Source organism: Canis lupus, chromosome 4 (genome assembly GCF_011100685.1).
Source record: "Canis lupus familiaris isolate Mischka breed German Shepherd chromosome 4, alternate assembly UU_Cfam_GSD_1.0, whole genome shotgun sequence".
NCBI classification, from domain to species: domain Eukaryota; kingdom Metazoa; phylum Chordata; class Mammalia; order Carnivora; family Canidae; genus Canis; species Canis lupus.
Genome location: NC_049225.1, coordinates 53,562,014 through 53,577,585, shown reverse-complemented (window position 1 = coordinate 53,577,585; position 15,572 = coordinate 53,562,014). Strand labels below are relative to the sequence as shown.

At 45.2% G+C, this 15,572-nt stretch overlaps 1 protein-coding gene across 1 annotated transcript in view; it reads right to left on the bottom strand.

Annotated features, from left to right (window-relative positions):
- ADAM19 (ADAM metallopeptidase domain 19) overlaps nucleotides 1-15,572 on the bottom strand; it is an 83,270-nt gene that overhangs the window by 42,412 nt on the left and 25,286 nt on the right. The window contains exons 4-5 of the mRNA XM_038534916.1: nucleotides 8,728-8,806; nucleotides 2,887-2,963 (exon numbers count right to left, since the gene is read on the bottom strand). Coding sequence (XP_038390844.1) covers nucleotides 2,887-2,963; nucleotides 8,728-8,806 — 156 coding nt within the window. The remainder of the gene's footprint in view (nucleotides 1-2,886; nucleotides 2,964-8,727; nucleotides 8,807-15,572) is intronic.

Below are 15,572 nucleotides of genomic sequence, written 5' to 3'. Positions count from 1 at the left end.
AAACAAGAAACTGGTAACAATGGCTGCCTCTGGTGGGGTGGGGGGGAATCTGGAAATCCTGGATGAGAAAGAAACCTATCTTTCACTGTACCCTCTCTTTTATACTGTTTGAATTCATTTTTATTATGATCATGTATTACTACTTCAATTAAAGTCTCCCACATACTGCTTTGGAGAGAAGAGGGGGCCCAGGAACAAACTGGAAACTCAGAGGAACTCTTCTATTTGTATTAACAGCCTGAAGCTTCCATTTGGTATAAACCCTACCTGTTTTCTCCAGTCACAAGGAACATGTTCCCAGGAGAGAAGCACAATCACTATGGAGATTCTTGGATGGGGCCATGGCTTTATGAGCCTTGGGGAGGCACTTGAGAGTCACACAGGTTTGCAGTCTGCTGCTGCTGTAGCTGCTCCTCCTCTGGGGTCCGAATGAGACATCTGGCATACGGCTCTGGTTCTTAAACCAGTCGGGCCCACAGATACCCTTAAGTTCTTAAGGGGTATAGTGAGAAGGCTGGGAAAGTAAGACGGGGGGACTACACCAGAAGGAAGCATGCAAAACAGAAACATGTGGACGGCTCACCCGGTTTCCCCCTGTCAACTCGGCTGTGGGAATGATTTGTGAGAGGCCAAGCCAAGTTCCCACTGCTCCAGACCACGGACACAGGGGAAGAGGCAGAGAGAAGCAAGCCGCACCTGCCTGTTCATTTCTTCCTTCTTGGGATAGACATTGTTTACTTGCAGACTGCAGGTGGTGGTGGCTCAGCCTGTAAACACCACAGGGAGACCAATTGGCTTGGTTCAACCAGGTCATCTGAGCCAGGGATTTGGAGCCACTGTCACGGTCTCCCAGCCAAAGCTTGTTTCCTGCCTAATTCCCTCCGGCAGATGCACATAAAGCCTTACAGAGGAAACATGGCCTAGTTTATAAACAAACACATGCGATTTGCAGCAGGAGGGACCTTCCACTTACATGTGGGCCTGGGTTAAGTTTAGTGTGGCTTCATTGTTATAAAATGATCATAATCCCGTGTGTCTGTAAAATGCAGTAGTTAACACAGCACTTAACATTCTCTACTGTGCCTATCTATCATCAATGCCCGTTCTACAGAAGAGGAAACCAAGGGCTCAGAAAATTACTTTTCAATGCCCATCTTTTCTCAACCTTTGTAGGGCATGGGCACAAAGGAGGCACCCCATATTGATTTGCTGAAGGAAAAAAAGAGTCATGGAATCAATTGACCAACAGAGAGGAAGGGTACACAATGGAGACACTTCCTACTGACTCGTGGGAGCCTGTCACGTGCATACCTCCCAATTCTGCCTTCAGTAACGTCATGTTGACAGCTTTAAATTGGTCATGGTGAGTATTCTTACCAGCAGATGCTACAAATCATAGCCTTTTGGTCCTTTTGTTTTCCCATACTGTATGGCCATTTCATCAACACACTGGGTGTAGGTGCCACATAGTATAGGCAATTAATACCCAGCAATTAATATTAGTAATGAGAATGCAGGTTTTTCAGATCATCATCTCTTTTTCAAAGAAAGAGAGAGTGGGAAGAGTCTAATTAAATGAAATTTATGACTTCAACATACATGTAGAGATCCTACTACATGCAAAGCACTAGCATGGCTGGAGGAGAGAAACAGATATTTGAGATCAGATGCATATCCTTAAGAAACAGGTATTCTCAGGTACAAACTAAAGTGCATAGGAAACCCCAGGGATCTTGGTAGAACGCAGATTATGATCCAGTCATTCTAGATGAGACCTGAGAAACTGCATTTTGAACAACCTCTCAGGTGATGCTGATGCTGTCCTTCCGCTGGCCACACCTAGGAAGCAAGGCGCTGGGAGGTTGTTGAGTGCTACTATAGGCCAGCCAGCTCTAAACATTAAAGATCTATTAACACATCCAATCCTCATGATACTAGGGATCTTTATTTACTTCTTATTCACATGTTCCACATGAGACTACTGAGGCCCAAGGTCACCCAGCTGGTCAACTGCTACTGGCTCAAACTCAGGGAGTTTGGTTCAGAGAACAAAGAGCCACTTTCTTTCCATTGTGCCACCTAGTTGGACCTTCCTGAAAATTATCTTGCTTCTCCTTTCTCTTCCTTTCTCCTCTTTTCACTAACTGCCCACCAAGTACTTCTACCAGAGAAGAGCAAAGGAGAAGTGAGAATAAGCGCTCACGCTCATTTCAAGGGTATAAACCATGTCTTGTATTTCCTATATTCTGATGCTTTGACAGCCAAGGCCTTGCCCTTCTCAGGAATTGCCAATTCTTAGGGATGGCAAACAACTTTCAAATGCAGGCTCTCACCCTCTTGGCCAGTCTTCCTGCCCTGGTCACCCCAGGGTAAGGTGCTAGATGACCAAAAACAGCTCATATGCCCCAGATCCCACTGAATTATTCAACTTGAACAATCTTAAGCCTGCTTGCCCTGCCTTGCCTGTTTCTTCCCATAGAAACTACAGCAAAGACTCTTGCCCACACTCCCTCACTCCCTACAACCTGCCCCCAGACTGTCCCCCTATGCTTCCCTATGTGGTGTGCCCCCTCTTCTTGGGATCTTGAGTACAACCAACTATTTTTTTCAATGGCAGTCAGTCATCTCCTGATCTGCTGGTTTTACCATACCTATTTTTTCATAACAAAACAAAGTTCCTCAAGAAAAAGCTCAATTTCAGTGAATTATGGTTTTTCTAGGATTTCCCTTGTCTCTCCCAAGCTCATCCCCTCTTAGAATTGGCTTGAATACACTCTCAATGGACAGCTTCTCAAGGTCTCTGCCTAAGGCCAGCCCTGCCTGTCCTAAAAATGCCATGCCTGGGGAGAGTGCCAGGTGCCCCCCAGCACTGTCAGGGTCCCTTACCTCATTCCCCGGCAGGTGCTGAGCGCCACACTGGACTGTTCTGCCTTCCTCACCGTCCCGTGATAAAAGCAGTGTTCCTAGCAGGGAGAAAAGGGTGGTCAGATGAAAGGACACTGATGAGCATGGCAGTGTTAATGTCCCATGAAGTCCAGGGATGATTATATACATCCTAACTTACAGTCTGCAAAGAGCTTTCCAAGCCACCATTTTATTTGATCCTCTTAATAGTCCTGGGAGGTGGGACAAAGCAGATGTCACCATCCCCAGTGGACAGATGAAGAAACCAAGATTCAGAGAAGCAGAAAGGTCTGCCTTGCTGAAGCTTTCCCTGCTTGTCAAAGGAGCCGGGACTTCATGACCATTTCACAGCTCTTGCCATGACACGTGGCCCCAGGAAACGCTGACTTCTAAAGAGCCTGCCTCCCTGCTAGAGTCACCTCTGTGACCTCTGTGACCCCCTGCAGAGTTGAAATGCGTGTCCTCTCAGAACCTCAGAATGCGATCTTATTTGGAATCGCGTCTTCACAGATGTCATTAAATTAAAATGAAGTCATCCTGGACTGGTGTCCTTAGAAAATACGGAGAGGAGAGAGAGAGAGAAGAGGCCATCTGCAGATAGCGGCAGAGATTCGGGGGACGCAGCTACAAGCCAGGGAGCACTAGACTGCCAGGGGCCACTGAAAACTGAAAGAGTCAAGGAAGCATCCTTCCCTGGAGACTAGGGAGGAAGCCTGGCCCTACCGACACCTTGATTTTGGACTCCCAGCCTCTGGAACGAACCGGGGAACTCTTTTTGTTGATACAACCCTCACCCTTCTCAGTGTCCAACTGTCCCCCAGTTCATGGTGCTTTGTGACAGCAGCCCCAGGAAACAGAGCTGCCCCTCACCCCCACCTCCCCCGAGTCCCTGCGTGTCTGGATCAGGCCTGACTTGGCACTTGCATCCATGGAGTTCTGATCCTGTTCTCTCATTGGCGCGTGTCTCACGGCCATCTGGTCTCCCCGACCTGGCTGGACTCCTCGGGACTACAACCAGCCGCCGAGCACCGCTGCGTGCCAGGCTCCCGGCTGGGCCTGGGAGACACAATGAGGAGCGAACAGACCCAGCTCCAGCCTTCCTGGGACTTGGCGTCTTGTGAGAACCAATCTTAATTAAAAACTCATACAAAGATTTAATTACAAACTGTGAAGTGGGGCTTGAAATAAAAGTTGGAGGCACCAGCAGAGTGTTTTATAAGTAGGGGAGCCAGTGCATCTAAGAGGCCAACTGGGACGCAACTGGGAGCACTGAAGCACAAACCAGACTGGAGGGCACAGCCCAGGACTGTCCCCGACACACAGAGGGGTGATGACAAGGGACCCGTTACTATAAACTTCTTCCTGAATAGTTCAAGAGAGATCAGCTGCTCAGAAGAGACAGATGGTATAATCCTCAGGGCAGAGTCAGGTTTTGCAAAGGTGTTCAGGAGGGTATGAGCCATGCAGTTACAGACACGGGAGCTTTGTCTTTCCCCTCAACACCCAAGTGGGTCCAATCAGAATTTTCAGACATCTGCCTATGGAACAGTCCAAGTGATCCATCACTAGGACCACGCTGCTCACAGTTGTTCCCCAATCCTCAGCCAGCAGGGAGGGGACTCAGGAGACAGCAAACCCATTCGACTGTATTCTCCGGCTCCACCTCCCACCCAGCTCTGGGTGGGAGTATGGTCTGATAATCAAATTCAGGTATTTTGGCATAGCCAGGCCAGATTTAAATGCAAGCTCCCACACCTGCCAGTGATGGAAACAGTTCCACAGCCTCTCTCAGACCCTCAGTGTCTTCAGTCTCTATGGTTGTGAGAATACTACATGCATCAAGGACCTAGAGCAGGGTACCTGGCCCAGAGTGGCCAGCAATAAAACTTAGTGATCATGATATAGCCATTAAATTCTCCTTGTCAAAGGCAGAATGTGGCCTCTAGGGAGCTGGAAGCCCACCAAGTGGCTGAATCCCCAGTCGTTCCATACCAATTCTGTGTCCTATGCAGCTGTGCCATGCAGTCAGATCATTAGATATAGGCCAGGCCATCACTCAGCTCAGGGTCAATCCCCAGACCACTGGTGCCTTTTCTCCTGGTGATGACCTGCATACACTCTCAATGGACAGCTGACCAGCAATGTGGTTCGGCTCCTCCACCCATTCAAGCTCAGGGAGTCAGGAGGAGGGACAAGCAGCAACCCCTCTCATTGCATCAAACTTCAAACAAGCCAGATCTGGACCTTCAGAGGAGCACAGAGGAAAGTCGCTGTGCCCACCTAGGAAGGAAAGTGAGGCAGGCGAAACCCTTCTTCCAGCCAGGATCCCATTTACTTTGGAATGCCAGCATGTCATGTGGTTTCTCCCCTCCTCCCAGATTCCAAGACTTGGAGACACATCATTAAACACCCCGGTTCTGAACTGATCCTTAGAACTCAGCCATGGGGCCATGAACTCTACAACCCAGGATCATTCACAGGTGGAGGAGGGGGCCAGGCCTGTACGGGGTAAATGGGGTTCGCAGATGTCAGAATGGCAGAGAGTCAAAAAGTTCAGAAATGAAGGTCAGCTAGTTTCAGCGATCCAAATCCAGGGATGGGCATGAAGAATCCCTGTACCTCTTCCCATCTTTGGACTGATGCTGACAGTGCTCCCTCACTGCTCTCTGACATAGCATAACAACGGACTGTAGTAACATGCTTTAAATTGACCCAGGGCTTTTACACACGTCACCACGGGTGCTAATGATACCTGCCTTTCTCTGCTACAAACAATGAAGGGTAACGTCTACCCAGCCCTTACTACTGGATAAAAAAACTGATGCAGATATTTTTCCTTTAATTCTGACAACCTCACAGCTTTATGAGGTAGGTATTATTACTCCCGTATTTAAAAAGGTGAAATTAAAGGTGGGAGAGGTTTCAAGTCACTCACAGCGTCACACAGCCAGGTGGAGACCTGAACCACAGCAGCCTGACTCTAGACTCGACAGCCTCTCCTAGCAGAAGCAGCCCCAGGAAAGTGTGCAGAACTTAATTCGCCACAGCCCTACTCTCTTCTAGCGCCAACAGGGACTTCATTCTCGTCTAAGCCTTGTCACTTACTGGCTATCTGAACACAAACATGTTACTTTGTCTCTTCTCCTCTCAATTTCCTCATGAGTAAAATGTGCTGGGAGAAATGTTTATAAATTCCCATAAAATCGGTGATTCATCTTACCCTTCTATAGCTCTGAGAGTCAGATCTTAGCATACCCAATTTTCTGATGAAGAAACTCAACACCAGTGTGGTCAAAAGGGTTGGTTAAGGTCACATAGCTAGTTAAAGCCAAGCCTACAGCCCTGGCTTCAGACCCCAAATCTGTAACTCCTCCAGGCCCAGTGGATGAGTTTGATGAGGTTCCCAGAGCTCCCAGTACCCCAGGCCAAGGCTGGTCGTGGGTCGCAGCCCTCGATGTCTGGGTCAGGCACAGCCAAATAGTTTATTCTATTCTCATTTCTCTTTGAAGTCCTCAGCTCCCAGATAAGAAAGCTGAGTAGGAGCTCCAGGAGGCTGGGTGGGGGCTTTGTAAGAGTCCAAGAGGAGGGGATGTAAGAAAATAATGGGTTGTCCCATGCTTCAGCTAGGATACCAATAAGACCTTCAGCTAGGAAGGAGGGGCATTCTGGGGGTGAGGGGACGTTCTCTTCCACTCCTTTGTTTTTGAAAGGCCCTTACAGCATCTCTGGCTAACTCTGAGAGCACAAAGAACAAGTAAATGAACAGTCATGAAGTCATCGCATTCCTTCTCAGCTTCTCGGCCCGAGGGGGCCACCCATGGGGGCTTTCACAGTAGGAAGTATGAGCTCATGGCACACTTGACTGTGCAAAGAGAAGTGCAGGAGCCAAACTCAGAGGATGGTGCTTTGTGAGGTCCTGGGGCTTTCAAGGCATGCCTGCCCCCTCCCTGCCTCCCTGAAGGCAGAGAACAGAGGTCTCCATGATGGAAGAAATTTCGACCAAGGGGCATGTAAGAAGGCATGCAGCCACAGCTGGAGAGCCTCCCTGGGGATGAGAAGACACAGCCAACTTGCCCGCCATGGGTCCTGGCCACACTGCCAACTCCTCCCCTATCCAGAAAGGTCTTGGTAAAGAAGATAGCATTGATCCAACACAGCTCCTCAGCTACGTGATTACTATGCTCCCGACCTCTTAGATCTATCAAACTGGAGCTGTCCTGTGTCCATTTCCCCATTCAAGGCTGAGCTGAAAAACTAATCTGAGCTTTTACTGATGGACAGTGGCTGTCATTGTCTTTTGGACATCCGCACTGTAGCAGGGACAGTTTAAAGATGCACAGATTCCATGAGAAGCTGCCAGAGGAGCACTGAGGCAGAGGGACCTCTCCTGCTGTCCTCTATATAACACTCCACTTCTGCATGCCACAGAAGCCCATGATGTCCCACCCCACAGGCAGAAGACCACTGCTGCTCCTGCTGGAGTCCACCTGCCCTTCTTCACCCCCATCTCATCTGCATGGTCTGAGAAGGATCACCCTATTCCAGAATGTCTCATCTTGCACACTGCTGACATTTGAGGCCAAGTAATTCTCTGCTGTGGAGGGGCTGCCTTATGCATTGTAGGACACTTAGCAGCATCCCTGGCTTCTACCCACTAGATGCCAGTAGCATCCACTTCCCAGTTGTGACAGTCAAAACTCTCTCCAGACACTGCCAAGTGTCCCTTCCTTCACTGGCTAAAATGGCCAAACAAAGAAATAGAATATTTTAGGGTAACCGCATGTGATTAAAATTGACATAAATCATCATGAAACATATTTTTTGTATCATGCTAGTTACCCACATGTTAATAACAATTTAAGCAAAAGAAATGATTTAAACGAAATCACTCCTAGCTGAGAACCACTGCTCTGATCCCACAAATGCTAACAGATCCTACCACAGGAAAAGTTAGCAAACCATAAAATGGGTACAATTCACTACCTTAAATGCCCACCAGTGGGGTGTGGTGAAGCAAACTAAAATGTATCCATCTGACAAGCCATTTGAAAGACTCTTTTTAAAAAAGATTTTATTTATTTACTTGAGAGAGTGAGAGAGAGAGAGAGAGTGTGTGTGTGTGTGTAAGTGCACACACACATGCACGCACAAACAGGAGGAGAGAGAGGGACAAGTAAAGCTGAGCATGGAGCCCAACACAGGGCTATATCTCATGACCCTGAGATCATGACCTGAGCTATCAGTTCAATCAAGAGTTGGACCCTTAACCAACTGAGCCACCCAGGTGCCCCTGAAAGACCATTTTTAAAATGATAAATCTTTGTGCAAATATCCATACTCAAAAACACCTTTGAGTGAAAAAATATCTAATATGAAGATGGAAGCAAAACAAGAAAGTCTACATAACCTAAAAGCACATTAAAAAGGAAGAATATAAAACTTCATATGTCCATATGGCAAAGGATCAATTAAACATCTAATTAAGTGAAACAGCGAAATTACCAGTAAATCACTTCTTTTACTTAAACTTTTGTTAATATGTGGATAATTAACATACAACAAGGGAAATGTATGCTTCGTAATGATTTATACCAATTTTAATCAGATGTGATTACCTAAAATATTGTTTGAGCATTTTAACCCACAGAGGAGAGAGTGCCCTCATGAAACAAATTCACATAAGGCTTCTCCTGCTCACGCCATTGGTCTTGGGTCAGAGCAAACAACCTTTCATGGACTGTCTCCACCATGCATTTCCTTATTTGCCAGAGGTAGGACCAGGCTTGGCCAGCTGCTTGATAGATCTTGTTAACCTGAACTTACCTCAGATTTCAGCATAGTGGTTTGAGGGTTGCCATGTGGAGTATAATGGGTTTCTGTGTAGGCTGGAGCAAAAAGGTGCCTGCAAAGAATAAACACAGACATTTGTCTCTTTAGATAATGGCCTCCATTCCATCCTGGAAACAGAAGCCAGTCATTAAATGATCAAGGAAGAACCACCCAAGCATCTCTGTGCAGAAGGAAATAAGCCACCATAAGGGCCTAAGGAACAAAAAAGAAAGGCAGGAGGAAGTTGATTAATTTTATACTCAGTGGGCTCATCACTTAGTTTGGACACAGCCAGATGAAGTAAACAAAAGTAAAGCAGTGGTCGGAACTTTTTCTGGGTCCTAGGAATATACACATGCAAACACATATTCAAAATTTCCCAGGGTCTATGGACTCTATTTTGTACCTACACTGGTAATGTTAGCACTGCATCCACCAAATTCCAGTATCAATATGCCAATTTTTCTTTAAGAGAAACCCTCTTTCCTGTTGCATGTTTTGGTGAGATTATTAATCAAGGTGTCCTACCTGGCCCTGTCCAAGGGCGGCCCATGACCCAGGCTAAAGCCAATGGAATGACGTCACAAAAACCAAGCAGATGGGAGCAATTCATCTGTTCCTTTGTTCCAGCTGCATGGATGCCCGGCGCCACCTTTGCCTGCCTTTTCTGAGACCTACTGGTTCAGATTTTCTGAGACCTGGTAGCTCTGTGTGTTACCCTTACAATAAATTCTTCTTTTTTTTTTTCTTTTCTCTTCTAAAATTGGACATTGATTTCTCTCTTGCCACAGACCCCTTGAGGCTGAGGTTAAGAATCCCTCACCAAAGGCAAGACAGCACCAAACAAGGTTCCTAGAACTTCTCTAAAAAGTTAAAAGAAAAAAGAGCCAAGTGGATGTTTCAACTAGCTCAGCCATGTTAAAAGCAAAATGCATCTATAGAGAGTTGAGGTCCAGGGGCAAAAAGAAGAGAAACTGGGCAACTAACAAAAGAATTAAGTAGATCTATATGTACTAACATGAAAAAAAAAAGTCTAAAAATGGAGTTAGATTTAAAAAAAAAACTAAATAAATTTCAGGAAAAAATATATTTTAAAAATCCCTTTTAATAAAAACTAGTAACAGTACACACCAGTGTAAGCATTGAAACAACTAGAGAAGCGAGCATCCACTGTTAATGGTGATTACCTCAGGAGACTGCGGATGTTCACAATGTAAGTTGCATATTTCTGAAAATTGGTTGATTTAAAAAAAATAATTACCGTGTATTTATTTTGAAAACTGAAAACCTAATTTGAAACTGCTTTTAAAAAGAAGAAAATAGAGACTGAGGCCAGCACAGGGGGAGACAAAGGAATCTGCAGAGACCACCCTGGTTTTGGAAGAGGTGATATTTCCCAGCAAGACAGGGTCAACTGAAGAGGGTCTCCAGAGCCACTTCCAGCTGTAAGTTCTGGAACTCCCGACTTTCAGATCCGCCCCCCGACTCCCAGAGTGCAGCCAGAAGGTACATGTCATAATAATTGTCTCTTATACTATGTCAAGCTCTTCAACATCCAGGATTGGACAAGAAGAAAAGAAACTCAAAAAAAAAAAAAAAAAGAAAAGAAAAAGTAAAAATAAAGCAAAGTACAAAACCCAGTTTGTGTAGAGAAACTCTCACTCACATGGGAATTTTGGGTCCATAGCTCATTTGGCAGGTTCTGTCCCCCAGACCTACATCTTTCTCCTTAGCATCTAACAAGCCAAGGATCCAAGAAGGAGTCACCCATTTGTCTGAGGGAGATAAATGGTAAGCCCCCGGAGGACCAAGGCCAAGCGGTTTTGTTCAACAGTATCTATCAGTGCTTAACATTTATTTAATGAAAGAAGGACTTAAGTAGTTTTTGAATATGAGTGAATGAATGAATTGTCCAACATGAGGAGCTTGGAGCATGATCTGGAGTCTAAGAGAATGAAGTTTCAATTCCAGCTCTGACATCTACTGTCTCTATGGCCATGAGTGAGCCGCTTTACCTCTCTGAACTTTTGTTTCTACTTCTGTAAATATGAGGATGATATGCCTACCTGATAGAGCTATATTAAGAGTATAAGGACAAAGTGCACAAACATAGCTTAACACTAGGCCTGGCACAGAGTGAGCTCATTGTCATTGTTTTCACCAGGGATTATGATGGAAGAATGCAGAAAAACAGTTGGAAATCTACCTATTTCCCCCAACTCTCCCCAACCGTGAATGCTCCAGCTTATCACTCGAGAGAGATGAAAAAGCAATTAGCTGATTCCTGCAGCCCCATTTCCTGGATCTGCTTTCACAGACAGCATTATGGACAACTAGTCATGGGTTCAGAGTTTAATGGTCTATCCCAGTGCCAGTGGGAGATCTGAATTTTCCCACAGGAAATGAGCTCCTGGCAAATACATTCTTAGCCTCTTTTGGAGTCTTAGGGGGTAAAAATCACTCATTCATTGACATTCAGATGCTCCAAGATGCTCCGATATGTTCCAGAGAACATTCCAGATTGAACCTTAGAGGTCTACATTCTTGGCAGTCCCTGGCCATGTCTCCAGAAGGATAACCATCTTTTAGTAGTTTCTTATTCGGAGGATCTGACACCATCACCATAGGACTTTCAGAGCCTAGTGTTAAAGGGACTTTAGTAATAATTTAGCCAAACTCATTAGACTGTGGGCTCTCTGAGAGCAAGGGCACAGGTGTTTTGTTCAAGGCTTCTCTCCACCTCCCAGGACCTCCCGGGCAGGCAGTACGTGTTTATTCTGTGAATAATTGGATGAATGAATGAATGAATGAATGAATGAACCTTCTACCTTGTGTAGGAATCTGCCAGATGGCCATTCAGTATTGGACATCTCCAGTGATAGGGAGCTTATGACCACCCACTCCATTTCGGAAGACATACAGTAGTTAGGGAACATTCTTACATTGAGTCAAATCTACCTCCCTGTAACTGGCACCCACTGGTCTCATTCTGTCTTCTGAATCAACCTGGAACAATCTGCTTCCTCTTCTAGCTAACTACCATTTCAGGACCAGCAGCATCAGCATCACCTAGGAATTAGTTAAAAATCTAGATTTTGGGCCTCATCCCAGATATATTGGGGCAGACAGAAACTCTGGGGTTGAGGCCTGATGGATGGTTACCCATTGTAATAACTCTCTAAGTGATTTTGATGCAGAAACACCTAGACCACAAGGTCTTAGAATACTTTTAAAGTAGACCCACTTCAGAACATCAAAGTGTCCCTAAGCCCCCATCACATTCCTGCCTCTACCACATCCTGGACCATTCTGAACATGAAAACCCAGAAAGTTCCATCAAAACAGTTCACACATATTTAAGTGTTAAACCATTTAACACACCTATGTACAACACACCTATGAGGTGGTCCCAATCCTTTTCCCACTGTGTAGGTGAGGCCACTGGAAACTCAGACATTTGACTTATCCAAGTTCTCCCAGCACAATGTCAGGGGCACGTTTCAGAACCCCGGCTGTTCGCCCTAACCATACTTTTTAAGCACTTTTCTGCTCTGTTTCTCTTAAAAAGTGGAAGCATCAAAATAAAGCACTTCCAGGAACCAGTAGTCCAAACCACAATTTGATGGTAATGATAGTGGCCTTGAGGACACATGGGATGTCACAAAAATGTCATGAGCTGTTAGATGTGCATATGTGCATATATGTTAGATGTGCAGAGAAAATATGGACAAGCAAGGCACATGGTAGGAGAAAGAGGATAAATCCATATGAACTTCAAAGCTAGTTTTTTGAAACAACAACCCTTTCCCCAAATAGGGTTGCAGATGTTGGCCAGGAAGGTCCTTTTTTTTTTAGAAGCAAAAGGAAGGGTCATGTTTCATCATCACCATTCATGCAATTTTACTGGTAGACAAAAACCACTTTCAAATCCTTCCCACTGCCCAAGCCAGGCCCTTCTATGCCTGTGTGTCCATGTGGTACCCTGGCAGTGCTCTCCGGACTCAGGGACAAGGCCACAGTGCCACTGAGCAGCCCAGCTTGGCCCACCCATCCCTTCTTTAGCCACATCTTGTTCTCATCTCCTCCCTGACAAGGGGCTGGCTCAGCAGATCAGCAGGAAGCCATCTCTCAGCACTGGAGTGTATTAGGATTTTCAGGAAACAAGTTGTGAGTGATGTGAGTCCAGGAAGAGAGGAAGACTGTCCAAGATTTCCCACCCCACCCCCTCCTTTTTCTGGCTTTGATGGAAAAGCAGTTTCTATGAAATGCTCCCTGGAGCCATACACACACCGCAGGCTCACAAGCCCACAGCAGGCAGAGACAGTATCCCAATGCTAACAGCAGCCAGCATGGAAATGCTCACACTGGGCAAAACCCAGGTCGCTCAGACCCCAAAGTCCTCCAGCAAAACCTGCATCTTCTGAATTCCACCTAGGAAAATAAGCTGCCCTCCAAATACTAGTCATAATCTTGCTCTCCAGGGAAAGACAATAGAGTTGCCTGTGACTGCCTGGGCCCTGTGTGTACATGCACCCGGGGCCCCAAATGCACACAGCAGTCTGAAACAGCCCTGACCCCTTAGCCTAAGATTTGGTACATTCGAAACCAGAACGATCCTTTCATGGATTATTTACTATCAGACAAATTTCAAACGCCTCTCTAAACTTCAATCTCTAAAACTCCCTCTGGGGAGAGAAGCCAAAGAGCTCAAACAAATCTGCAAAACATCTTCTCTGAGCTCAGCCCTCCTTCCTCTGCTTTAGATAAGCAGCCAAGAGAAGACAAAGTGATAACAATTTCCTAACTACCTTGAAAAACAACCTATGTAGCTATGCTCAGCACAAGTCAACATTACTTAGCTCATCCCACAGTGGCTATTTTTACTAACACCAAGGCTTCCTTCTCCCAAGGCTTGCTCCATCTAGGTCTTTCAAGAGTATCCTGGCACTTAAACACCGGTGATGGCCCCTCTTATTTTCCCTGGGGGATCTTCACCCTGCCCACCCATGTTGATGATAATGCAAACTCTGTCATTTCTCCCTCATATTCTCACTGCCATCATCACGGAACTTAGACCATTAACTGCAGAACACCCGGAAACACTGAAAAAGTATAAAATCCCAGGCCCCACCCAGCCCCACTGAGACTTATATTCTCTAGAGAAGGACTGAGAAATCTGTATTTTTAATAGTTTTTCCAGGTGATGCATTTTCAGGCTCTGAGAATTCTCCTACTCCACTAGATCAATGTTAACATCTTAAATTCTTTTTCCCATTTCTAGTCTCCTAATCACCCTCCCAAACCTGAGGAGGACATCTGTGCAGCACAGAGGGAAATTCTAGGCTCAGAAAACTTCGGTTTGAGTACCAGCTGCACTACTTTCTAGATGACTGTCCTTTCAAACCCTAGAAACAAGGCCAAAGATTCAATTTTGTACAAGAGTACCAGGGAGTGGTAGGCTCTGAAAGGGCAGGCTGGGGGTCTTCAGACTCCATTGGGGGGAGGGAGAGATGTAGCTTTGAAAGGTTATAATTAATTAAGGCAGCTCCTGTACATCCCTGTAAAATAAGATGTTAACTTGTAAAACGCTAATGAGGTACGATAGAGATGCAAATGATTTCTACCCAGTAGAAAACATAACTCCAAAAGTTACGGTTTCATTTCCCCTAAAATATCTAACTTCGCAATCTTATCTCAACATTCACTTTTTTCACTATTAAAAAAAAATGCATGCATACATACATGTTTCCCTTATCCACCTTTAAAACCAGTTCTATCATCTTCCTGGCTCCCCCATAAATGAGATAAACCGAACTTTGACAAGTGCTCACTAGTATTTGCATGAAAACTATTTCTTTTCACTTGAGCCACCTAAATCACCTCCATGTCCTAGACCAAAAATAACAGAGTAATAATTACTATCTCACAGCATCATTGAAAGGATCAAATGAGAAGATAACATTCAAACACAGGACACCTGGGTGGCTCAGTAGTTGAGTGTCTGCCTCTGGCTCAGGGCATGATCCTGGGATCTGGGATTGAGTCCCACGCTGGGCTCCTTGCATGGAGCCTGCTTCTCCCTCTGCCTGTGTCTCTGCCTCTCTCTCTCTCTCATGAATAAATAAAATCTTTTAAAAAAATAACATTCAAACACTAGCTCTGACATTTCCACTTCTGATGAGCTTAGGCAAGGCAGTTAATCTCTCTGTGCCTGTTTTCTCATCTATAAAATGGAAAGAATTTTGGAAACCACTTCATAGAGTTGCTGTCAAAAAAGTCTATAGAATTTTGTCAAGTAAAATCAACAATTGTGAAATAACCCTTTGTAAAGCATAAAGTATTTGTGTTCTGCAAATCATTGTTATCATTTTCTCCAGAAATAGCTAGGTGCACGTGTGTCAAAATCTTGATAATTGGAAAATCCAGATAATGGGCATCTGAGGGTTCATAATACTAGTCTCTCTCTTTATGGATCTTAATTTTTTTTTTTTTAAGTAGGCTTCACACTTTTTTTTAAGTGGGCTCCCTACTTAGGGCTTACACGCAGAACCCTGAGATGAGGATCTGAGCTGAGATTAAGATCAGATGCTCAACTGACTGTGCCACCCAGGCACCCCTGGGTATTAATATTTTTTAACCAGCTAGAGGATATTATGCCAATCATAAGCTACTTGGCCTCAGTCTCCCTTTCTATCAAATGGAAATAGTTCAGGACAGGCAGACACTGGAAGGGTTACTGAAAAGCAGAGAGTGCTGTTCTAATGTAGTGGCCAATGTTCACCCATATTTGGGACAAAATAACAAATTCAGTAAGTATTGTTTTGTTTTCTTTTGTTTTC